Genomic DNA, 26,322 nt, shown 5'->3' with positions numbered 1-26,322 from the left:
TTGCATTCTTCTAACGCTGAGGAAGTACTCTTTTTATTAAGTCTGTTTTAAAGATGGCCATACACATTATATAAGTGTGGGCTAAATGATAGTTTGGCTGACATCCATATTCATTGGCAAGCTAAGCTCGTTCGAGCGCTCATGTGTTCTCTCCTAGAGCCACTGCCAGGCTCCTCTGACAGCGACTTATTTCCACCAAAAAAAGGATCGCCTGTTAAGAATTAAATTTGGGGACCTTTCTCTCTTTCCACATCATCTGTCAGGGAAAGTTGGGAGGCCCCAATATAGGTCAGATCCCTGTGATATCAGCAGGATTGGTAACTTTAGTCTAATCTGCATGTGGACCATTAGTGCCAAACAAGAGCAGTGTTCAGCTAAGTGTTTCTGATCCTTCAATTCAACATGTCTCTATCATTTGTCAAGTTTTTTAAGAGTGCAGTTATCCTTTAAGAATTTTTTCATGTAATTTACAGAAATGTAGAAGGTACATGTTTTACTTCTATTTAGTACCGTATTCTATGTGAATTCAATTTCTACATTGTCATTAACTCTTCTTGATTTAATATATCTATTATTTATCATGTACGTGTATCTCCTTCTAGCTATGTACATTGCTGCTTCTATGTTTCCTGGTTCGAAGGCAAAAACTTTGCACCTCTTTGTGTTGGGGCGTCCCTGGTGTTCTAAGGTATTTTGTTGCCATCATCTTCCTCCGTGGTATAAACCAATTCTTCATTCAGTGACTTTTTCTTCTGTATAGTTCATCATATTTATCTTTTATACTTATATTTACAGCCCTTTAAATCTTCTAGAAGGTTCTGGAAACAACTGGATACCATGTGCAGCTTTTGGGTTGCTGTTTTCATCAATCTTTAGGATGCTTTTAGACCCTACCGCTCTCAACTTCATGCCAAACAGTGATGGGCCTTACAAAGGTATTCACAATACCATTCTACCTTCACAAAGAGATTAACAGCGGTAAAGCTATAGAGAATGATGAGGATGCAGTCAAAATTGAAATACCTCAACACAATTAATATAACAAGTGGTTTCTCCAAAGTCATCAGAAAATGCTACTTTTAATGACTTCTGCAGTCTTAGACAAGCATCTTTTTTAATTTTTAGTAGAGCACAATTTGATTGTTGCTACCTGCTGCAAATGTCATGCATAACCAGATTCCAAATTCTGGCAGTATTCCTGAAGAATTATAGTCCATATCTCATGGATAATGGCCTCCAGTTCAGTAATATTCTTCAGTTTGCATGCTGTAACCTCCTTATTCAAATCTCACCAAAGATTTTCTGTGGAGTTCAAGTCAGGCTACTGTGAAGGCCACTTCAACATTCTTCTGAAAAGTGAATGTTTTTAGGGATGTAGTAGAAAACATTTTTCACAATTTGAAGGTTAAAGGGACACTTGCTAAACTAACAAACATAGAACTGGCAAAAGGAAGAAGCTTTCATTCACTGGCTGCCACCAGACTCATGAGAAGTCAGGTGACCAGAAGTCCTCAAATGAGCACAAAAGACCTGCAGCAACATTTTGTGGAGGGAGGCACTTAGAATTTTGGTACATCTAGTATGTACCTTATAGTACAAACTTAAACTTAAGATGTAACCTTTACTGACTCAAAAACAAAACAAAACTTGGCTCCAATATGCCCCAATTCACTGAAATAAGCTACAGATGTTTTAGGATTGTATTTGGTGAAGAAATGAACCAAAACTGAAATTTTTGGGGGGGCCTATGGATCAGCATTATGTCTGGAAGAAGAAAAATAAAGCATGTGTTTGTTGGCAACGGATTAATCTCTGTACCGTCCAGCTGTTCAATAGTGAATATATGTTTATTCAGATGCAAAGATAACACAGTTTACAACTGATATTTCTTGTAGCTTAGGATCTTAGCATCTTGCCTGTCAGCTTGCAAAGTGAAAGTAAGTGTGCTTCCACTGTTTTTTTTTTTTAACAATGCATTATCGTCAATAAAACACTACTGCTTGAGACAGAAACTCATGTTCTATTAAACAGTAGTAAATAGTAGTTGATGAAACAAAAACAATAAGAATTATTCAAGCAGTAGTAAAAAAAAAAGCACTGCCTACAATGAAGCATGGCGGCGACATGGTGATGCTCTAGGGCTGCTTTGCTTTTCTGACATAGTAAGGCTGCAGCATGTGAAGGGCAGCAAGATTAATTCACTCAAATATCAATAAATGCAAGGAGAAAACATCTTGCTTTTTACGAAGAAGCTGACACTTACCAGTTGTTGGATTATTTATTATTTGAAGTATACTTCAAAGTCCAGTAAGGCTTGGTTTCAGGCCAGAGTCACACAAGCACGTAACAAGGCCGAGTGGCATCCAATAAAACATCGCATAGCACTAAGCCCAGTGTTATACTATGTTGCAGTTCACATCTGAAATTATCTTCTCATGCTGATTTGGCATGAGACAACTATCGCAGAATGCTTTGTTGGCAGCGAGGCTCAGATCACCGAGTTTCTGGTGCATGTGAAACATTGGACTGCACTCGGATGTCATCCCAGGGCAGTCCAATATACATGGAGTCAGGCCATGGAGGAGGTTGAGAAATTACTTTCTTCATCTACTCCGCACCTGTGCTGCGATTCTCTCATAAGAGAGGATCGGAGTACAGTAGTATGACGCTTGGCTCATGCTCGCAGCAGAGCTGGAGCTGAGTGTCATTAGCATATTGCATCCGATGCTCTTGCATCGGATACCATACGCTGGTGTGATTCCAGCCTTAGAAGAAATCATGAAAGGCCATCACAGTCCCCTGACTCCATGGATAATCTGTGGAGAGATTAGAAAATGGTGGTTACTGCTTGTAAATAGAGTGACCGAATATGTTTGGATTCGGTCGCCGAACATAAATTTGACATATCCTTGCCATATTGCTACCCTATATTCTCTCATTTCTACTCCCATTGACTCCAATGACGTTCGTCTGTGTTCGGCGAGTATTGCAAAAACAATATTCACTGCCGATCATAATCGGAACTGAATTTTGAAAACTTCGCTCAACTCTACTTGTAAACTCAATAATATTAGTGAATTGGAAGCCATTGACTATGAGGAATGGGCTAAGATTTCTCAGGAATGCTGCAAGAAGCTGGTGTCTAGCTATGGATCACATTGGTAGAAGGCCATAATAAGTTCCTAAGTAATAATGACTTGTCATGATGAAGACGTTGTATAATTCTGAGACTGCAGTGATAATTAAAAGTGGTCTTTAGTACGAATTTGGAGAGCTCACTTAGTAGGGATAAGCAAATTGATTCTACGTGCATCAAATTCATGTAGAATTTTTAGGAATTCACTGTACCCAGGGAATTCTAACAATTTAAAAATCAATTGACCAAATCTCCAAATAAAGCTGCTGCCTTTTTACAAGTTACAGAAGATTGATCATCCATAGCATAGAAGGCTCAAATAACCCTGGGTGCAGTCAGATGGACTTCCCCATAGTGCCTTGCAGCCATCACATCAGAAAGTATAGCTCAGCCTGTCATAAAGGGATAGCAGCAGCCATTTTGGGGTGAATCTGGATAGTGAGAGGATATCACAGCTCACTACTTAGTCTTTGAGGTAGTGAGAGAAAGCCATAATACAGTAAATCAACATTACAGATGTATGGCAACAACAGCAGTAAGGTTACCATACATTGACCCATAGCCATATATGTTAAGGTCACTTTGACATTACCAAAGCTGGGTTTGTGCTAAAGAGCTTGAAATTGTTTGGGTATAGTCCAATGACTCCTTAGAGTGTTATACATGTCTCTTCAGGGCATTTTTAGTACTTGCAAGTTGTAGTGAATCAATTTGACTTTAAAATTTTGGGGAAAAATTAATTGAGGCTTGAAAATTTGAATTTCAATTTTTCAGGTTGAGGTGTTTAAACGTTTCTTCTTTGATAGGTTTACTGCAAAAGCAGAAAGTTTATACATTTTGCTAATCTAATTTGCAATGGATTGCATATTTTTATTGCAACTGTCTGTATACAGTTGTGGCCAAAAGTATTGACACCCCTGCAATTCTGTCAGATAATACTCAGTTTCTTCCTGAAAATGATTGCAAACACAAATTCTTTGGTATTATTATCTTCATTTAATTTATCTTAAATGAAAAACACAAAAAGAATTGTCCTAAAGCCTAATTGGATATAATTCCACACCAAACATAAAAAAGGGGGTGGACAAAAGTATTGACACTGTTCGAAAAATCATGTGATGCTTCTCTAATTTGGGTAATTAACAGCACCTGTAACTTACCTGTGGCGCCTAACAGGTGTTGGCAATAACTAAATCACACTTGCAGCCAGTTGACATGGATTAAAGTTGACTCAACCTCTGTCCTGTGTTCTTGTGTTTACCACATTGAGCATGGAGCAAAGAAAGAAGACAAAAGAACTGTCTGAGGACTTGAGAAACCAAATTGTGAGGAAGCATGAGCAATCTCAAGGCTACAAGTCCATCTCCAAAGACCTGAATGTTCCTGCGTCTACCGTGCGCAGTGTCATCAAGAAGTTTAAAGCCCATGGCACTGTGGCTAACCTCCCTAGATGTGGACGGAAAAGAAAAATTGACAAGAGATTTCAACGCAAGATTGTGCGGATGTTGGATAAAGAACCTCGACTAACATCCAAACAAGTTCAAGCTGCCCTGCACTCCGAGGGTACAACAGTGTCAACCCGTACTATCCATCGGCGTCTGAATGAAAAGGGACTGTATGGTAGGAGACCCAGGAAGACCCCACTTCTTACCCCGAGACATAAAAAAGCCAGGCTGGAGTTTGCCAAAAGGTACCTGAAAAAGCCTAAAATGTTTTGGAAGAATGTTCTCTGGTCAGATGAGACAAAAGTAGAGCTTTTTGGGCAAAGGCATCAACATAGAGTTTACAAGAGAAAAAAAGAGGCATTCAAAGAAAAGAACATGGTCCCTACAGTCAAACATGGCGGAGGTTCCCTGATGTTTTGGGGTTGCTTTGCTGCCTCTGGCACTGGACAGCTCAACCGTGTGCATGGCATTATGAAGTCTGAAGACTACCAACAAATTTTGCAGCATAATGTAGGGCCCAGTGTGAGAAAGCTGGGTCTCCCTCAGAGGTCATGGGTCTTCCAGCAGGACAATTACCCAAAACACACTTCAAAAAGCACTAGAAAATTGTTTAAGAGAAAGCACTGGAGACTTCTAAGGTAGCCAGAAATGAGTCCAGACCTGAATCCCATAGAACACCTGTGGAGAGATCTAAAAATGGCAGTTTGGAGAAGGCACCCTTCAAATATTAGGGACCTGGAGCAGTTTGCCAAAGAAGAATGGTCTAAAATTCCAGCAGAGCATTGTAAGAAACTCATTGATGGTTACCAGAAGCGGTTGGTCGCAGTTATTTTGGCTAAAGGTTGTGCAACCAAGTATTAGGCTGAGGGTGCCAATACTTTTGTCTGGCTCATTTTTGGAGTTTTGTGTGAAATGATCAATGTTTTGCTTTTTGCTTCATTCTCTTTTGTGTTTTTCATTTAAGACAAATTAAATGAATATAATAATACCAAAGAATTTGTGTTTGCAATCATCTTCAGGAAGAAACTGAGTATTATCTGACAGAATTGCAGGGGTGTCAATACTTTTGGCCACAACTGTATGTACTTTTCTAATATGCTAATGTTAAATATATTTTATCAAACAATGATCTGAAAATTCTTCCCAAAACCAAAAAAAATGTACCAAATAACAGTAAAAATCACTGCTACATGTGATCAGTTAGTATAACACTAAGGTTAAAGGAGATTTACTCTTTTGGAAAATCCCTGTCCCCCAGCTGCAGGCTGTTTTAAAACAACAAGCTGAGCTTTATTACTTACCTTCCCCAGGTCCAGGCTCCGACTCCACTGCTGCTCCCCGTATCTGCTCTTGTCTGCAGCACTGACATTACATCAAGAGTGCTGCTGTCAGTAAGTAACTGAACTAAGACACTCAAAACTGCTTAGCTCAGATATTAACTGTAACACTGTCCACTTGACATCAGTGCTGCAGACATCAACAGACACCAGAAACAGCGGTGAAACCTAAGCCCGGACCTGGGGAGGGTAAGCAAAGCTCTGTGTGTTATTTTAGAAACAAAGTGCAGCAGTGGACACAGGGGTTTTTGATAATGGGAAAAACCGTTTAATGCATTATAAATATTCTGATGAAACAATTGAATACCATTGTTCATCTTATCATTTTTGTTGCCCTCTTAGTTTTTATGTTCTCATGCAATATAATATTATGTGTCTGCAGAGCTTTGGAAAATCTTTGCTCTTTTCTATTATCCTGCATTGTATTACCCACTTCTGGCAAGTCACAGTGTGCAGAAAATACCTGGTTATGTAGCCGGAACCATCTTATCATGGATGCACTGTGGGGCATTAATATGGCAGAAGGCAGAATGTCCACAGACACCACAGGTAAGCCAAAGAATATAAACCAAGCTTGGTAAATGGAAAAAAGTGGAAAACCATGGTAAGCATAATACTAAATTATTAGTAAAATGCTTTTAGCCTAAACTTGGAAAAGGGTGCTAGACTTGAGAAGGGTGCTAGTCCCAGTGGAACCAACTACTGGGCTACTGTAGACCAGTAGTAGAGAGAATGAAGGAGCTGCACAACTAGAGGCACATAGAGATGCTTCAAATAGAATTTATTGTCAGTATTTCATATCCATTGGTTACACTAGGGTAAGTACAGTATTACGCTAACGTTTCAGGCAAAAACCCTTCATCAGATGTATAGGCTATGTTCAATGCATATATGTCAAAGGGGTCCAGGTTGCAATGTGGGATTCCCCCCAAGCAGGTACAACCAGGATGATGGGTTTTTCACCAAAAATGTTAATGTAATACTGCACTTACCATGGTGTTGTAAGCAGGTGATGAGATCCAGTATGCAGGGATTGCAGAGCAATACAGTGTTACAATATTATTTACTTTAACAGTAAAGATGAAAGTAATCTCCTCCCAGGGATTTAATAGACAGTAAGCAAGGATTAACCCCTTTCTGACCTCGGACGGGATAGTACGTCCGAGGTCAGATCCCCTGCTTTGATGCGGGCTCTGGCGGTGAGCCCGCATCGAAGCCGGGACATGTCAGCTGTTTTGAACAGCTGACATGTGCCCACAATAGCGGCACGTCTCAGCTCCGCTGCGCTGGATGCAGAGTGCGCTGCTCACCCTGCTGCACTCTCACTGACAGCGAGAAACTCCCTGACGCTTCGCGTGCTTTGAGCTCTATTTCCGGCTTAAACACGCCCCCTCTTCCCGGGTCATGGGACCTGTCCGGTCTCCTATTCCTTCTCCTGGGCAACATGGGACGTAGCTTTGACAGTTCTGAACCCGGCTCAATGCAGGCACCCGCAGCCTGGTCTTCCTCCTTACAGTGTCACCAATGGATATGAAATACTGACAATAAATCCTGTTTGAAGTTTTTTCAAGTACCTTTAGGTGTGCAACTCCTTTACTATGTTCAATATCAGATTAGTGGTGGCCTTGGTGGCAGACATAGGTGTCACAGCTGGGCAGATATTTATGTGCATACCTGTATATGTACAGTAGGAAGCGGTTAAGCTCCATTTATTTTCCATGTAGTCTAAAACCACACAACCAAAAAACCCCACCTGGATTTATTGTGAATTGCTGTGGTTTGGTGGTTTAGTGCTTCACTTGTATTAGATGCACAACTACAGTAATTCGTGGTGAGGCTTTGTGGTGTGCAATTCTCTGCCATGTGGCAAGAAACATCCACAATGGCTGAAGAAACCTAACTATGTGCCATAGATAACAAATCTAATGATTTCTTTTCTCTTTTTACTCTCAGTTCTATCGGTATTACTCCTTATTAGCAACTGTGCCACAGATCTGCTGTCTTCTTCTGCTAAGTATCATCTATCCTACTCTTCTCCTTCAAAAAGTTCGCCAGCCCTCTCACTCCGAGCAGGTAGGTAGCAATCGCTTTTCTGCATAGATTGTGTGCTTAGAATAGAGGCTTATACTGTATGCAATGTGCCACGCTGTGTTTAAGAATGACTGACAGCTTGAAAAGATGTCTGGCAAGATTTCTCTGCGCTGTATAAAAATAGCGGGGTTTAGTGTGAGCTGGCACCAACTGAGTTATGTCCTGCTGTGGGTATTAATGGAGGGATTGGGTTGTTGGATTCTGGTTTTTTCTTAATGCTGGACTATTGTTCACATATGTTAATGTGCCTTACTCCTGTATATAGGATAATTATTGGTGAGGTGTATGGTACATTAAAGTGTTGTATTTCCTTCTCTACACTTTTTTATAAAAAGCTGCTAACTTAACTACTAAAGCGAAATCTTCTTAGGTCACAACACAAGGCAGACATCTTCAGTAAAGTTTTATACTGTTGCCTCCCCAATCTACTTGCCTATTTTACATACTTGTATTATATCTTAAATGCAAAAAGCATTCTTGGGATGGAGGTTGCCACAGGAAGAGTGCACCAATAGTAGAGCCACCCACTGTGCCCCCATAATGGAGCCAGCGTCAGTGCAAGCTCATTTTATAGATTATGCCAAGCTACGTATTTTAAAGTGCCAGTCACAATGCACCCATAACAGTGAAAGAACAGTGACCCCGTATCAGAGCCAGCCACAGTGCCCTCATAATCGTGCAAGCCGCAACGCTCCTTTTATGTATTATGCCAAGATACATTACAGTGCCAGTCACAAGCACCCATAACAGTGAGAGCACAGTGACCTCGCAACAGAGCCACCCACTTTGCCCCAATAATGGAGCCAGCATCAGTGCTGCTTTTATATACTGTGCGAAGCTACATTACAGTGCCAGTCACAATGCACCTATGACATTGAAAGCAGAGTGCCCACATAACAGAGCCAGCCACAGATATTATCAGCGGCAGCCAAATATATACAGTATGTGGCAGAGGATATCATGACTCACAATGTGCTATCCTGATAACTTGTCACTACTAATGGGACATTGCACAAGCCAATCCATTGACCGATGTAAAGTTAAATTGTTAAATTAGGTTATGTTCACACTAGGCTTTTTTAATGGAAATTTTCAGCTGCGTTTTACAGTACCAGCAAAGTCTATGAGATTTCAGAAATTTCATGCATACACCTTGCTTTTTTTGTCATCAGCATGTTGTGCTTGTTTTTTTGCATAATAGAGCCTGTCACTTCTTTTTCCTTTTTTTCAGCTTTTTTCACCCATTGAAAAATTGGCACCAAAAAATGCAGGTATCCAGTTTGCCAGTGTTTTTTCGTGTCAAAACCTGATTAAATAGAATGAGATTTTATTTTTTTGCATCAAACTTTATCAGCATGCATAAGACACAAATATAGCATGCCAAAAATTAAGGGAAAAAAGGCACAAAAACTGCAGCAAAAAATGCAGAAAAACGCAAAAAACAAACAAAAAAAAAAAGCAGCAAAAACATGTAGTGTGAACGCCTTCCACTGTCCGATGACATCTATCCTTGTGCAGTGTTATCGGAGTCAAGATAACCTTTGCTACATCTTTAGTGAGTTGTGGATTTAATTCACTTTGGAATATTAATAGTGATCTAATTGTAATTGATTCATGCCGTAGTCTATTCGTGTAGTTAACCCCATGGTATATTTCATGGTAGAGTTCACTGGTGTCCATATACATTAGGTGATCTTATGAAGTGTAGACGGACACATTCTTGATGTACTCCTGCTGTAGATAGAAGTGGACCTATAACTACACACTGCTGTCCTCTTACCATCCCGAATCCTGGCAAGCTGTTCCTGAGGGAAAGTTGGCATCGCTGCAGCCCACGTTAGATGTTACCTAAGTCATGTCCGTGTAAAGGGATTTCAAGTGGGGAGCGAAGTCCCACTGAATAGACTCATTGTCCCAAAAATCTGTCCCATGTGATTAATCAGCCTGGTTCCCATGGTGATCGGTCGTTACTTAACACAGACTTTATCTGATTAATTATCAGGTGATGTGAATATAGTGGATGGGTGCGAATTTAGGTTACATTTATGTAAAATAGAGAATTTCTACATATATTTCTTTCTGTTACATCTCTATAGCATCTGTTCTATGTTTTTTTGTAGTGACTTTCAAGGGCATCTGATTTTTATGTAATTTCTGTAAAAGCACTTCATTATTTTCTAACTCTGCTGAGTTGTAAGTATATCTGGAAATACTACCAAGGTCACTGTTTGTTTTTTCAAACTGCTGAATATATGTCCTATCCTGATTTGTTGGGAGATTTAAACTATGGTCACACATTGCTTTTGCTGCTTTTTTTCGGCAACCAAAATCTGATCTCATGGCATTAAAAAGCTGCAGCAAAAAAAGCTGATTTTGTTGCCTTTTTTGCTGCTTTTCTTGCTTTGTTTTTGCTGAGTTTTCAGGATACTAAAGTTAAGCTTTGCTTCCACCTTACAAGCATGAACAATACAAGGTACAAGTTGTTAGGCCACCAATGCAAGACATGAAACCATAAAATATTTGTATGTAAAAACAGAAGGGAGCAGTTGAATTAGTAGGCCATTGTTTACTTTGACACATTGGTAGGGCATTGAGTTGGTTGGGTATTGTTTACTTTTAACACGTTTCACTAATTTAGTTGAGCCATACTAAAACTAAAGGTACCGTCACACTAAGCGACGCTGCAGCGATAGCGACAACGATGCCGATCGCTGCAGCGTCGCTGTTTGATCGCTGGAGAGCTGTCAGACAGACCGCTCTCCAGCGACCAACGATGCCGAGGTCCCTGGGTAACCAGGGTAAACATCGGGTTGCTAAGCGCAGGGCCGCGCTTAGTAACCCGATGTTTACCCTGGTTACCAGAGTAAAATGTAAAAAAAACAAACAGTACATACTTACATGCGTCCCCCGGCGTCCGCTTCCTGCAATGACTGAGCGCCGGCAGTAGCAGGGCACAGCGGTGACGTCACCGCTGTGCTGTGGTTTCACTTTCACTTTGCGGCGCTCAGTCAGTGTGGGAAGCAGACGCCGGGGGACGCATGTAAGTATGTACTGTTTGTTTTTTTTACATTTTACGCTGGTAACCAGGGTAAACATCGGGTTACTAAGCGCGGCCCTGCGCTTAGTAACCCGATGTTTACCCTGGTTACCAGTGTAAAACATCGCTGGTATCGTTGCTTTTGCTGTCAAACACGACGATACACGGCGATCGGACGACCAAATAAAGTTCTGAACTTTATTCAGCGACCAGCGACATCACAGCAGGATCCTGATCGCTGCTGCGTGTCAAACACAACGATATCGCTATCCAGGACGCTGCAACGTCACGGATCGCTAGCGATATCGTTTAGTGTGACGGTACCTTAAGGCCAGCATCACACTACCATAGAATACGGACAAGTGCTATGCGTGAAAACATCGCATAGCACTTAGATCAGTGTTAATCTATGGGGCAGCTCACATCAGCGTTTATTTTCTCGGGCGTATTCAGCGCGTGTGTAAAATCGCAGGATGCTGCAATTGTCACTGAGACTCGCCAATGCAAGCCTATGAGTGAGAGAAAAAAATCGCACAGCACTTGGACCATGCGAGCGCTGTCCGATTTTTATGTACCGGTGTCCTTTGAAAGGCCGGCAATTCATGTGCCGCGTACAGTAAAATCACACTGACAGGATAGAATAGAATAGATAGAATAGATATATACACATAGAATACATAGATATACAGATGTCAGTGGTACACACATATATATGTATTTATATTACATAGATAGATAGACAGAAGAAAAGCCAGCAATTCATGTGCCGCGTACAGTAAAATCACACTGACAGGATAGAATAGAATAGATAGAATAGATATATACACATAGAATACATAGATATACAGATGTCAGTGGTACACACATATATATGTATTTATATTACATAGATAGATAGACAGAAGAAAAGCCAGCAATTCATGTGCCGCATACTGTACAATCAATTGAGGAACTGACAGGATAGAAGAAATGGATTAAATACAGTAAATACATATAGAATAGATATATAGATGTCAGTGACAAATACAATTAGTGCAGTGTGTGTGCAAATTACTGTATGTGTATTTAATTAAAAAAATATTATTTTTCAGTAAAAAAGGGCATGGGCTCCTGCGCAATTTTTATATCCATCAGAGGGAAAACCGATGGCTGGGGGTCAATGTTTGTAGCCTGGGAAGGGGGTAATACCCATGGAGATTCCCAGGCTATTAATATCAGCTCACAACTGTATACTTAGGCTTTACTGGCTATTAAAATGGGGGACCCCCAAAAAATGATGTTGGGTCCCCCTATAATTAATAACCAGCAAAGGCTATGCAGACAACTGTGGGCTGATATTTACAGCCTATTATGAGGCCATGGATACCGCCACCCCCTAGGCTAAAACCATCAACTCTCAGCCGCCCCAGAAAAGGCGCATCTCTAAGATGCACCAATTCTGGCTCCTCCCACTTCCCCTGTAGCGGTGGCAAGTGGGGTGATAGTTGGTGGGGTTGATGTCACCTTTGTATTGTCAGGTGACATCAAGCCCTGAGGTTAGTAATGGAGAGGCGCCAATAAGACACCCCCATTACTATCCCCATAGTCATATTGTGAGAAAATACAGACACCCAGAAAAAAGTCCTTTAATTGAAACAAAGACACAGACTCCTTTAATAATCTTAACTAAACCATACTTACTACTTTTTCCATTACCCCTGTGCCCTCGTTATCTGCAAAAGAGGTAAAAAAATAAACAACAATATTCCTCACCTTTCTGCAGAGATGCTTTTAATCCATTTGTTCCACTATGGGTCTAGCTCTGCTACATCTAAATGGCAGGTTGCATGGTTGCATGATGCGACCATGTAGCCTGTCATCCAGTAGACACTGAGCACCGTGTTCTGAGTGTCTCCCTGTGAACTGCTATTCCCTGTCTGATGGCACCATGAGCTTGAGAAAGTTCTCCTGCTCGTGTTGCCATCTGACAGGACCTGCGAGTTCACGGCCAATGAACTCACTTCACCTATGTGACGTCGGCGCGAGCGCCATGGGAAATTTTCCCACGGTGCGAGCGCTGACATCAGAAAAGTGAAGTGAGTTCATTGGCCATAAACTCACAGAACCTGACAGCGCAGGAGAAATTTCTCATCCATCCATTCTTTCTTGCAGATCCTCTCCAGTTCCATTAGGTTGGATGGTGAACGTTGGTGGACAGCCATTTTCAGGTCTCTCCAGAGATGCTCAATTGGGTTTAGGTCAGGGCTCTGGCTGGGCCAATCAAGAATGGTCACAGAATTGTTCTGAAGCCTCTCCTTTGTTATTTTAGCTGTATGCTTAGGGTCACTCTTTTGTTGGAATGTGAATCTTCGGCCAAGTCTGAGGTCCAGACCACTCTGGAAGAGGTTTTCCTCCAGGTTATCTCTGTACTTGGCCGCATTCATGTTTCCTTCAATGGCAACCAGTCGTCCTGTTCCTGCAGCTGAAAAACACCCCCATAGCATGATGCTGCCACCACCATGTTTCACTGTTGGGATTGTATTGAGCAGGTGATGAGCAGTGCCTGGTTTTCTCCACACATACCGCTTAGAATTATCACCAAAAAGGTCTATCTTTGTCTCATCAGACCAGAGAATCTTATTTTCTCATAGTCTGGGAGTCCTTCATGTGTTTTTTTAGCAGACTCTATGCGGGCTTTCATATGTCTTGCACTAAGGAGAGGCTTCCATCGAGGTCTTAGGCTACTTTCACACATCAGGTTTTCGCCGTCAGGCTCAATCTGGCTAATTTTCAAAAAAACGGATCCGGCGAATGTTGCCACCGGATCCGCTTTTTTTCCCATAGACTTGTATTAGTGCCGGATTGCGCCGGATGACCTTGTGCTTCGTCTGGTTTTCGCCGGATCGGGCAAATCTGCCGTTTCCGGTTTCTGGAAAAAATATTTTTTTGTGTACAGTGAAAAAGCCGGATCCAGCGCTTCCGGCTGTTTGCTAGAGTGGAAGCCTATGGGAGCCGGAAGGTGCCGGATCCGGAAAATGACTGATTCCGGTGCCGGATTCCGTTTTTTTAAACTGAGCATGCTCCAATTTTTTTTATCCAATTATCTGGATATGCTAGTCGGATCCAAAGGGATCAGCCGCATCAGTTTTTCACAATCTGCGCCGGATCCATTTTTTCCAACATTTGCCAGATTGTGCCTGATACAAAAAACTTGATATGTGAAAGTAGCCTTATACAGACAGGTGTGTGCCTTCCAAATCAAGTCCTATCAGTTTAATTAAACACAGCTGGACTCCAATGAAGGAGTAGAACCATCTCAAGGAGGATTACAAGGAAATGGACAGCATGTGACTTAAATATGAGTGTGTCTGAGTAAAGGGTCTGAATACTTATGACCATGTGATATTTCAGTTTTTCTTTTTTAATAAATTTGAAAAAAATTATACATTTCAGTTTTTTTTTCAGTCAAGATGGGGTGCAGAGTGTGCATTAATGAGAAAAAAATGAACTTTTTTGAATTTACCAAATGGCTGCAATGAAACAAAGAGTGAAAAATGTAAAGTGGTCTGAATACTTTCCGTACCTACTGTATCTACCTATTCTATTTGTATTTAATGTATGTAACCCATCTCTTCTATCCTCTTGGCTCCTGCAGTGATTTTACAGTATACGGCACATGAATTGCCGGCTTTTCTTGTATTTATCTATCTATGCAATATAAATACATGTATATATGTGTGTGTGTGTCACTGACATCTATATATCTATGTATTCTGTGTGTATATATCTATTCTATCAATTCTATTCTAACCTGTCAGTGTGATTTTACTGTACACGGCATAGGACTTGCTTTTCTATCTATCTATCTATCTATCTATCTATCTATCTATCTATCTATCTATCTATCTATCGTATATAGATAGATAGATAGATAGACAGACAGACAGACAGACAGACAGACAGATAGATAGATCGATAGATCGATAGATAGAAAAAATAGGAACAGCACCAACAGATTACCTTACTAAATGCACGCTTCCTTGACCAACAGTCAAATGGTTTCTCAGATATAAGCAAAAAAGAGGAAACAGCACTAAAGGTACCGTCACACTAAGCGACGCTGCAGCGATACAGACAACGATGCCGATCGCTGCAGCGTCGCTGTTTGGTCGCTGGAGAGCTGTCACACAGACCGCTCTCCAGCGACCAACAATGCCGAGGTCCCTGGGTAACCAGGGTAAACATCGGGTTGCTAAGCGCAGGGCCGCGCTTAGTAACCCGATGTTTACCCTGGTTACCAGTGTAAAATGTAAAAAAACAAACACTACATACTCACCTTCGCGTCCCCCGGCGTCCGCTTCCTGCACTGACTGTGAGTGCCGGCCCTAACAGCAGAGCGGTGACGTCACCGCTGTGCTGTGCTTTCACTTTATGGCCGGCGCTCAGTCAGTGCAGGAAGCGGACGGCGGGGGACGCGAAGGTGAGTATGTACTGTTTGTTTTTTTACATTTTACACTGGTAACCAGGGTAAACATCGGGTTACTAAGCGCGGCCCTGCGCTTAGTAACCCGATATTTACCCTGGTTACCATTGTAAAACATCGCTGGTATCGTTGCTTTTGCTGTCAAACACAACGATACACGGCGATCTGACGACCAAATAAAGTTCTGAACTTTAATCAACGACCAGCGATATCACTTCAGGATCCTGATCGCTGCTGCGTGTCAAACACAACGATATCGCTATCCAGGACGCTGCAACGTCACGGATCGCTAGCGATATCGTTTAGTGTGACGGTACCTTAAGAAATAAAAAATGGACTTTAATGCCCAGTGGCGTGGCAACGTTTCAGATAAAACATCCCAAGAAGGATTTGTTTTATCCAAAACGTTGCCACGCTACTGGGCATTAAAATCCATCTTTTATTTCTTTGTGCTGTTTCCCCTTTTTTGCTTGAGAGAGAGAGAGAGAGAGAGAGAGAGAGAGAGAGAGAACACATTATATACAATATAGATTGCTTGAAAAAGGATACGATATCCGAAACGTTGCCACGCCGTTCAGGCATTAAAAGCAAACTTTTTTCTATTTTTTTGTGTGCTGTTTTCCTTTTTTATTCTTATATATCTATAACTTGAATGTTTTTTCGTCACGACGGGCTGCAGAATCATGACGCATCCGTTGCATGACAGATGCGACGTGTGCCCATTCATCGCAATACGTCATCAATAAAAGTGTATGGCAAAAAAACGGATCTTGCGGGCACATATGCAGGATCCGTTTATTTGTCAAAACTACGGATTGTGACGGATGGCAAAAAACGGAAATTTGAAAGAGGCCTTAGGCTAGGGGTTGAACAAGATGGACTTAAAGTCTTCCTTCAACCTTAAATACTATGTTACTATGTTACTTTGTTTTGCCGATACTGTAAAATACAGCTTTTAATTAACATTAAAAAATGCAACATAAAACGCAGCAAAAATATGATGTGTGAACATAGCCTTAATAAGCATAATGTACCAATAATCTACTTTACCAGTTCAACGGAGAACATCATGTTGAAAGATAGGGGTTTGACTAATATGTTTCATAAACTGTAGCAAATTTATGAAAGATTCGTACTGTTAGGCTATGTGCACACGTTCAGGTTTTTTCGCGTTTTTTTCCGCATTTTTTCGCGATAAAAACGCTATAAAAACTCATTAAAAACGCATATATGCAAATTGCCTCTTCTGAGAAAAAGAGGACTTAACTCTATAGCGCCACCTGTTGGAAGTAGCGATCCTACAAGTCACAATCAACCCTTTAACGAGACGTGCAATATGACTTAGGATTAAAGACAAATCAGTATCTCAATTCGCAGACACGGTGTTTCGGGCTGTTGGCCCTCGTCAGTGCGAGGCATGAGAACTGATTTGGCTAGGTGAGAGGCTCTGGACTGGGGTCTAAGGGGTAACGTTTCTCCTTATGGAGAGTGACATACCAGCTGGCTTGTCAAGGTAAGGAGGCTTATTCGCCATGCAATGCTCCTCTGGGAAATTAAAAATATGCAAATTGCCTCTTCTGAGAAAAAGAGGACTTAACTCTATAGCGCCACCTGTTGGAAGTAGCGATCCTACAAGTCATAATCAACCCTTTAACGAGTCGTGCAATATGACTTAGGATTAAAGCCAAATCAGTATCTCAATTCGCAGACACGGTGTTTCGGGCTGTTGGCCCTCGTCAGTGCGAAGCATGAGAACTGATTTGGCTAGGTGAGAGGCTCTGGACTGGGGTCTAAGGGGTAACGTTTCTCCTTATGGAGAGTGACATACCAGCTCTGGCTTGTCAAGGTAAGGAGGCTTATTCGCCGTGCAATGCTCCTCTGGGAAATTAAATATGCAAATTGCCTCTTCTGAGAAAAAGAGGACTTAATTCTATAGCGCCACCTGTTGGAAGTAGCGATCCTACAAGTCACAATCAACCCTTTAACGAGTCGTGCAATATGACTTATTAAAAACGCATACATTATGCATCCTATCATTTAGAATGCATTCTACATGTTTTGTGCACATTTTTCCGCTAAAAAAATGCATCGCGGTAAAAAAAGCAGCATGTTCATTAATTTTGCGGATTTTCCACGTTTTTCACCCAATTCTATGCATTTGGGAAAAAATGCACTAAAAAACGCGTCAAAAATGCATCAAAAACGCGTCATGGACATGTGCGGATTTCTGGCAGAAATGTCCGGTTTTTGTCAGGAAAATTTCTGCTAGAAATCCTGACGTGTGCACATAGCCTCAAAATTAGTATAAATGTACTTCAGTGCTGAGATGCCATAATAATTGGGAATTTCCCCAACTCGTATATTAATCATGCATACCCAATCACTATGGATAAAGCTTCCACTTCTGACAATTACACACGTCTAACATTAACACTTCTGCCTAATTAAATGTATTTTTTGCCTATTTAGAGGCATCCATTTGAAAGTCCTTAACCCTTACCGAGCTTTATTTAACCCTCTATTTGATTTTTCATAATTGAATTCCTCATGAACTAAATTATCCACTTCGTTATGCAGATGCAACACACAAATCAGTCATTTTCCCTAGAAGCACACATTTACTAATAGTCCTGCTGGCAGAATGTATGCATCACTTGCTGCATTATACCTGTCCTCAAATAATTGTGGGTGATGAGCTGTGCTGTGTGGGGCATGAAAATTGCTGTGGCAGCCGTTTCAAGAGTGTTAATGCTCTTTTGAAGCATAAAGCACAGCTTCCAGCAGGCAAACATTTAGAATAAGCATAAAGTGCACATTTATTTTTATAATATAATACTTATTCTTGATCCTCAATAGTTATTTTTGGGCAACGTTAAATGCATACAATATGGCACCAAAGCATCAATGTGACCCATTCAAATGTTACAAAAAGTTTTTTTTTTTTTTTTTTTAAAACAGCCATTCAAAAAATTGGCTTAAGAAAACCCCAACAGAAGACATTTACAAACAACTTCAGGGAATGCTGAAAAACATGCAAAAAGATCTTCAAGGGAATTAAACACTGGTGTTTCCACTTGAAAACCGTGTCAGTTTCGCCCACCTGAAGAAAACGGTTGTGTGAACATACCCTTACATGCAATAATAGTAATAAATCTCTATTTATATAGCGCCAACATATTTAACAGCGCTTTACAATTCAACAGTTGATTTACAAGTCATAATTAACAACGTTAAAGATAAAATAATTAAAACAAAGATAATGAGGTCCCTGCCTGTTAAGGTACCTTCACACTAAACGACTTTGCAACGAGAACGACAACGATCCGTGACGTTGCAGCGTCCTGGATAGCGATATCGTTGTGTTTGACACGCAGCAGCGATCTGGATCCTGCTGTGATATCGCTGGTCGTTGCTGAAAGTCCAGAACTTTATTTGGTCGTCAGATCGGCGTGTATCGTCGTGTTTGACAGCAAAACCAACGATGCCAGCAATGTTTTACAATGGTAACCAGGGTAAATATCGGGTTACTAAGCGCAGGGCCGCGCTTAGTAACCCGATATTTACCCTGGTTACCATTGTAAAAGTAAAAAAAAAAACACTACATACTCACCTTCTGATGTCTGTCACGTCCCCCGGCGTCCGCGCTGCTGCTCAGAGCTTCCTGCACTGAATGTGTCAGTGCCGGCCGTAAAGCAAAGCACAGCGGTGACGTCACCGCTGTGCTTTAGGGCCGGCGCTTACACAGTGCAGGGAAGCGGACACCGGGGGACGCGACAGACACGGCAATGTAAGTATGTAGTGTTTGGGTTTTCTTACATTTACACTGGTAACCAGGGTAAACATTGGGTTACTAAGCGCGGCCCTGTGCTTAGTAACCCGATGTTTACCCTGGTTACCCGGGGACTTCGGCATCGTTGGTCACTGGAGAGCTGTCTGTGTGACAGCTCTCCAGCGACCACACAGCGACACTGCAGCGATCGGCATCATTGTCGATATCGCTGCAGCGTCGCTTAATGTGACGGTACCTTAAGAGCTTACAATCTACAATGAGGTAGGATAGGGGGTGGAGACACAAACAACAGGTGCTTATTTACAACGATGGTCCAGCCGTCTTGAGAAAATGGGGATAGATAAAGGCAGCAAGAGGTTGTCACCAACCAGTATATGTGGTGCTTTTGGGTGCAGGGGAGTTTGATGGAATGTGATAGGCCGCTCTAAACAGATGTGTTTTTTAGGAAGCACCTAAAACTGTGTAATTTGTGGTTTGTTCTGATTTCTTGGGCTAGAGCATTCCAGAGGATTGGTGCAACTAGTGAGAAGTCTTGGAGCCGGGAGTGGGAGGTGCGAATTAGTGCGGAGGTTAGTCGAAAGTCGCTTGCGCTGCATAACAAGTGGTTAGGGTAATAAAGAGAAATGAGGGCGGAAATGTAGGGGGATGCCGCACTGTGGAGATTTTTGTGGGTGACAACAAGCAGTTTAAATTGGATACTATAATGTATGGGCAGCCAGGGCAATGACTGGCACAGAGCGGAGGCGTCCGAGTACCGATTAGGCAGCTAGCGACCCTGGCTGCAGGTCGAGAAGAATGAGCAGAGAGTGGAGACCATTATGTTTTGCTGTCAAAAGGTCATTGGTCACTTTGATCAGTGCAGTTTCTGTAAAATGTAGGGGCGAAAGCCAGACTATGATGGATCTAGGAGAGAGTGAGCAGAGAGGTAATGGGTAAGGCGGGAGTAGACCATGAGTTCCAAGAATTTAGAGATGAAGTGGAGATTAGAGACTGATCTGTAGTGATTTGTGCAGGATGAATCGAGAGAGAGTTTTTTTTTAATAATGAAGTAATGATAGAGTATTTGAAGGAGGAGGGGAAATACCAGAGGAGAGGGAGAGATTGAAGATGTTAGTTAGGTTTGTAATGACTAGTGATAAGCGAATTTGTTCAGAAAAAGATCGCCAAACATAAATTCGGCACGAATATGGCACATTCGGATTCGTGATCGGAAACACGAGCAAAAGTGAGGGAAAATAGTTGCGTTGCCACAAAAGTATTTTTAGCACTTTAGCAACGATAATCTTGCTTTAGCGCTATTTTGATACTGTAACAGCGCAAAGAGGCTGCTCCTGATGCTGGCACTGTTGACAGCAAGATTTTAGCTAGTTAGCTAGGCAGTTGTATATCAGTCAGATAGTGTAGCTAGCTAATGTCCAGTGTGGTTGTTAAATATACCTTCCAGCATTTTTTTTTTGCCATTACTGAGGTCCACAGACAAAGCCAGCAGGGCACATTTCAGAGGCCACAAAAAATTCTTCCGTTCCTAGCGTCATACAGTAGGGGACCTGATTTTCAAATAGTTTGCAGCATCTAGTGTGTTTTTGAGGCCTGATCCAGAAGCCACAAAATTTCTTCTGTTCCTAGTGTCATACAGTCGGAGACCTGACTTTCAAATTGTTTGTAGCATCTTCTTTGTCAAAGAGACCTCATCTACACTCAAACAATTCTTTCTTCTGTGACTAACATGATACAACACACCATATTTCACCTTTAAATTTACTGTCTCTGAAATTCAGCTGTTTGCAGAGGTGGTGCAGAACTTAAAATCTAATTTTTGTTGCTGTGCTCCTACCACACTATCTGAGCAACATGACTGGGGAAATGCGAGGCTGTGGTGGAAGGGGAATTAGGCTTGGTGTTCAAGGTGTACGTGGGGTAAGTGGTAATGTTTGTGAAAGCACTAGTGAACCAATGTCACGTCCTATGCAAAGACAACTGACGGCTTCTGTAACTGGACGGGCTACTCCACTACCTTTCTTTGGCAGATGCACAGCGGGACGCCTTGTTGATGAGGCCCAGAAAGAGTAAGTGCTCGAGTGGATAGCAAGCGCAGCTTCAATTGGCCTGTCCTTCTCTTCCTCCACCTCAACATCAACATCCCCTTGCTTCCCCCTGCATCCAAACTCTCCAACCGTTCTACTGACTGTATGGAACCCCAAATGGGTGAGTCTGAAGGGCTGTTCACACATTCTATGCCATGGTCATTAGAAGTGTACTCAAAAGCTTCACAGAGTCAAGAGGAGAAAATATGCACCGATGCCCACATTATTTTTAGCTTGGATCCGGAGCAGGACAACGTAGGGTCTGAACAGCATCCTGACCCATGTCATCAGACGTTAACCCCTGGAGAGCTGTGAACAGCAGCATCCGTGGGTCTGCAGCTTTCAGGGTGGCAAGTGTTGCCTAGCCTGGGCCTTTTTTTGACACTGTAAAGGATGAGCCAACTCACATAATCTGTCAACTTTGCAAAAAATAACTGAGTAGAGGTAAAAAGTGCAATAATTTGACTACTACATGTATGAACCTTCAGATGCACAATCAACGTGCATTACTCTGGGAATCCCACTGCGCTAAAATTTTGGACCAGTGGATCTAAACCACCATCAACCGTCCCATCAATCGCATCTGCTGCTGCTTCTTCCTCATCCTCTGTTACCATGCCAACTATTGAGACACAGGTCTTCGACCACAGAACCTCGAGTTCTTTACCTGCTCCAGTCACGCTGACTGAGAAGCCGCCTTCAGCTGTAACGGAAGTGGAAATGCCTGCTGTTTTTGACCAATCTCAGAGAACGAGCACACAACAACCTTCTCAATCCACTTTAACATCTCTGCCTGCACCACTCTCAAGGTCCAGCAGTTTGCCCGGTTCACCATACTCCGCTCTTTCTCATCACTGCAGCCAGCCCATGCTTCCACAGTTGTGGTCACATAAAAGATCGTTTCCTCCTACGCATGACAAAGCTAAGAGGTTGAACTCCACCATCCCCAATCTGTTGGCCACGGAAATGCTGCCTTTCCGCTTGGTAAAGTTGATGGCCATCGCAATCCCCCAGTACCAACTGCCCAGTCACCATTACTTTTCTAAGAAAGCTGGGCCTGCACTACACTAGCATGTCGCCGACATCACCCATTCCTTGATTAAATTTCTGTCTACCAGATTGCATTTCACCACAGACACTTGGATGAGTAAGCATGGCCAAGGGCACTACACCTCGCTGACTGGGCACTAGGTGACTCAGATGGCTGTAGGGACAGGCACTGCTCAACAAGTCTTGGAATCCTCAAGGCTTGCAGGACAAACCTCTACATTTAACACTTCCTCCACTGCTTCTGCCTCCTCCATTATCTCCTCTAGGGCCTCCACCTGTGCCCTCTACCTCTCCTTTAATAAGACATGCGTTCTAACAGTGCAGAGCAAATCCCCACCACCGCCGTACTGTGCAGCTAGGGCTCACCGCAATCAGGCAGTATTAAAATTGATATGCCTTGGAGATCGCAGTCATACAGCTGAAGAGTTATGGACAGCTCTCCAGGCTGAGTTTGATCAATGGCTGTCTCCGCTGAACCTGCATCCAGGGAAGGGTGTGTGCGATAATGGTGTGAACCTGGGGGCGGCCCTATGGTGAGGCAAGCTCACACACGTGCCTTGCATGGCTCACATCCTCAAACTCGTGGTACAGCATTTTCTCTGACACTATCCTGGCCTGGCCTGCTCCAGAAAGCACGTAAGCTGTGTGCTCATTTCCACCATTCGCACCCCTCAGGTCATCGACTTGCATCGATACAGAGGTCTTTGTCCATGCGAGTTAACAGGTTGATATGTGATGTACCTACTTGGTGGAATTACACCCTGCACATGTTGCAACGACTGTGGCAGCAGCATCGAGCCCTGACGCAGTATGTCATGTTGTGTAGCCTGGGCCAAAGCAGTACGGACATGGTGAATATCACGTTTACAAAGAGGGCACAGATTAAAGACCTCTGCACACTTCTGCACAGTTTCTAAATGGCTACTAAGATGGTTAGCGTTGACGACGTTGTCATCAGCATCACGATTCCGGTCATCTATATGTTGGAGCAGACTTTGTATAGCCTGCGGGAGGAGATGCTGGTCCCAGAAGAAGAGGAGGAAGCAGATGAGGATGCATAAGGGATAACATTGTCTCTAAGTTACAGACTGTCGTCACACAGGCGGGTGCCAAGGGAGGGTGAATTACTGTGATCGAGGGGGGGCTGGTGATAACAGACAAGCTGTTATTGAAGGTGCAAGATTCGGGGAACAAATGGAGGAGGAAGAGGTGATGGGCGAGAAACTGTCAGATGAAGAGGATAATCCTCCTCTCTCTGTTGTACGTGGTTGGCGGGAGCCTTATTGTTACCCAGCCACCAACATAGCATGGGCTTGGACCTCATGGTAGAGCTCGACATATGAGTGCCTTCTTGCTGCACTATCTGCGACATGATCCCCGTATTGTTATGATTAGGAATACTGCAGATTATTGGGTTGCCACTCTGTTAGATCCACATTATAAAACAACATTTTGCCAGATGACTCCCGCCCTGGAATGCTGGAGTATCAAAACATGCTTTTACACAGCCTTAAGAGAGCTTTTCTCCAAGACAGCAGTAAAGCACACAGTTCGCACCGAAGCTATAGACATCCAGCCTCCGGCACGTCAATTCATCAACACCAAAACATTAGCAGCAGCAGCAGTGATGTAAGTGGAAAAAGCAATTTCTGTGAGTCCTTTGACTCTTTTTTAGACCAGCTCATGCATCAGCACAACAGAGTCCAAGTATTACACGTGGTGATCGAATGAAGAGGATAGTGCAGGGGTATCTAGAACTGAATATCAATACCATCAGGAAGGATTTGGAACCTTTTACATTTTGGTCTTCCAAAATGGATGAGTAGCCTGAGCTCGCCTCACACAGCTTGGAGGTTTTATCGTGCCCGGCATCCAGCATTCTCTCAGAATGTGTCTTCAGCGCTGCTGGTGGTGTCCTGATGGATAAGCGAGGCCAGCTGTCCCTTGAAAGTGTAGACTGCCTAACTTTCAGCAACTGGATCTCCATGGACTTTTGCACCCTAATCGCAGACTCTACAGACTAGGTGATATTGCATTTTTAGTGTGATGCATTAATGCTACGTAACTGCAGTCTGTGATATCTTTAGTATGGCTTCTTTGCCTGCTGTGGCTGCTGCTGCTGTGGATGTTAACACAAATTTGTGGAAATGTGAACAGTCACGGTTGGTCTACGTCTGCTGTAGTGGAAGACATGTCGGTCCCAATTATACTATTTCTATTCTCGTGACAGTTATTCCACTTTGGTGGCGTCAGGCCCTCATTTTTTTAAATGTGAAAACTCTAGATTGGGTGACAATCAGCTTGATTGTGTGTAGTGGAAGACCTGTCGGTCCCTATTATACTTTCTATACTGTGGTGAAATTGATGCCACTTTGGTGGTGTCTGCCAATAATTTTTGGAAATGTGAACACTCCTGATTGGGTATCCATTTGCTGGATTGGGTGTAGAAGGCCCTCATTTGTTTAAATGTGAACACTCCTGGCTGGGTGTCCATCTGCTGGATTGGGTATCGTGAAAGACCTGTCTGTCCCTATTATACTATTTCTACTGTGGTGAAATTGATGCCGCTTCTGTGGCTTAAGGCCCTCATTTGTTTAAATGTGAACACTCCTGGTTGGGTGTCCATCTGCTTGATTATGTGTAGTGGAAGACCTGTCGGTCACTAATATACTTTTTATACCATGGGGAAATTGAAGCCACTTTGGTGGTGTCTGCCAATAATTTTTGGAAATGTGAACACTCCTGATTGGGTGTCCATCTGCTGGATTGTGCATAGTGGAAGATCTGTAGGTCCCTATTATACTATTTCTACTGTGGTGAAATTGATGCCACTTCTGTGGTGTAAGGCTCTCATTTGTTTAAATGTGAACACTCCTGGTTGGGTGTCCATCTGCTGGATTGGGTGTAGTGGAATACCTCTCGGTCCATATTATACTATTTCTACTGTGGTAAAGTTGATGCCACTTTGGTGGTGACTGCCAATATTTTTTGGAAATGTGAACACTCCTGGTTGGGTGTCCATCTGCTGGATTGGGCGTAGTAGAAGATCTGTAGCTCCCTATTATACTATTTCTACTGTGGTGAAATTGATGCCACTTCTGTGGTGTAAGGCCCTCATTTGTTTAAATGTGAACACTCCTGGTTGGGTGTCCATCTGCTGGATTGGGTGTAGTGGAATACCTCTCGGTCCATATTATACTATTTCTACTGTGGTAAAGTTGATGCCACTTTGGTGGTGACTGCCAATATTTTTTGGAAATGTGAACACTCCTGGTTGGGTGTCCATCTGCTGGATTGGGTGTAGTGGAAGATCTGTCGGTCCCTATTATACTATTTCTACTGTGGTGAAATTGATGCCACTTCTGTGGTGTAAGGCCCTCATTTGTTTAAATCTGAACACTCCAGGTTGGGTGTCCATCTGCTGGATTGGGTGCAGTGGATGACCTGTTGGTCCCTATTATACCATTTCTACTGTGGTGAAATTGATGCCACTTTGGTGGTGTCTGCCAATAATTTTTGGAAATGTGAACACCCCTGGCTGGGTGTCCATCTGCTGGATTGTATGTAGTATAAGACCTGTCGTTCCCTATTATACTATCTATATTGTGGTGAAATTGATGCCACATTGGTATTGCCTGCCAATAACTTTTGGAAATGTCAACACTCCTAGTTGGGTCTCCTTCATGCGTGTTGCCTGTAGCAGTAGGCCTCCAAGACTGTCAGTCCTCCACTTCCCTGGACTCAACTACCTGTGTTACTATCCTTAAATTTTTCTGACAATTGTAGTCTACAAAACTGATATTTGTGCCACCTGAGTGTGGCTCAGCATGAAAGCAGGTAGAGGAGTGGCATGTGGTATCAGGGCTCCCAGCAAAGGAGGCCTACACCTA

The 26,322-nt window shown here is 42.6% G+C and overlaps 1 protein-coding gene across 1 annotated transcript in view; it reads left to right on the top strand.

The window, feature by feature from the left end:
- STRA6 (signaling receptor and transporter of retinol STRA6) overlaps positions 1-26,322 on the top strand; it is a 108,443-nt gene that overhangs the window by 5,206 nt on the left and 76,915 nt on the right. The window contains exons 4-7 of the mRNA XM_077264107.1: positions 603-688; positions 796-935; positions 6,301-6,467; positions 7,872-7,991. Of these exons, the coding sequence (XP_077120222.1) occupies positions 603-688; positions 796-935; positions 6,301-6,467; positions 7,872-7,991 (513 nt within the window). The remainder of the gene's footprint in view (positions 1-602; positions 689-795; positions 936-6,300; positions 6,468-7,871; positions 7,992-26,322) is intronic.

This window comes from Ranitomeya variabilis, chromosome 5 (genome assembly GCF_051348905.1).
Source record: "Ranitomeya variabilis isolate aRanVar5 chromosome 5, aRanVar5.hap1, whole genome shotgun sequence".
Taxonomy (NCBI): Eukaryota; Metazoa; Chordata; class Amphibia; order Anura; family Dendrobatidae; genus Ranitomeya; species Ranitomeya variabilis.
This window is presented reverse-complemented; position numbering and strand designations above follow the sequence as displayed.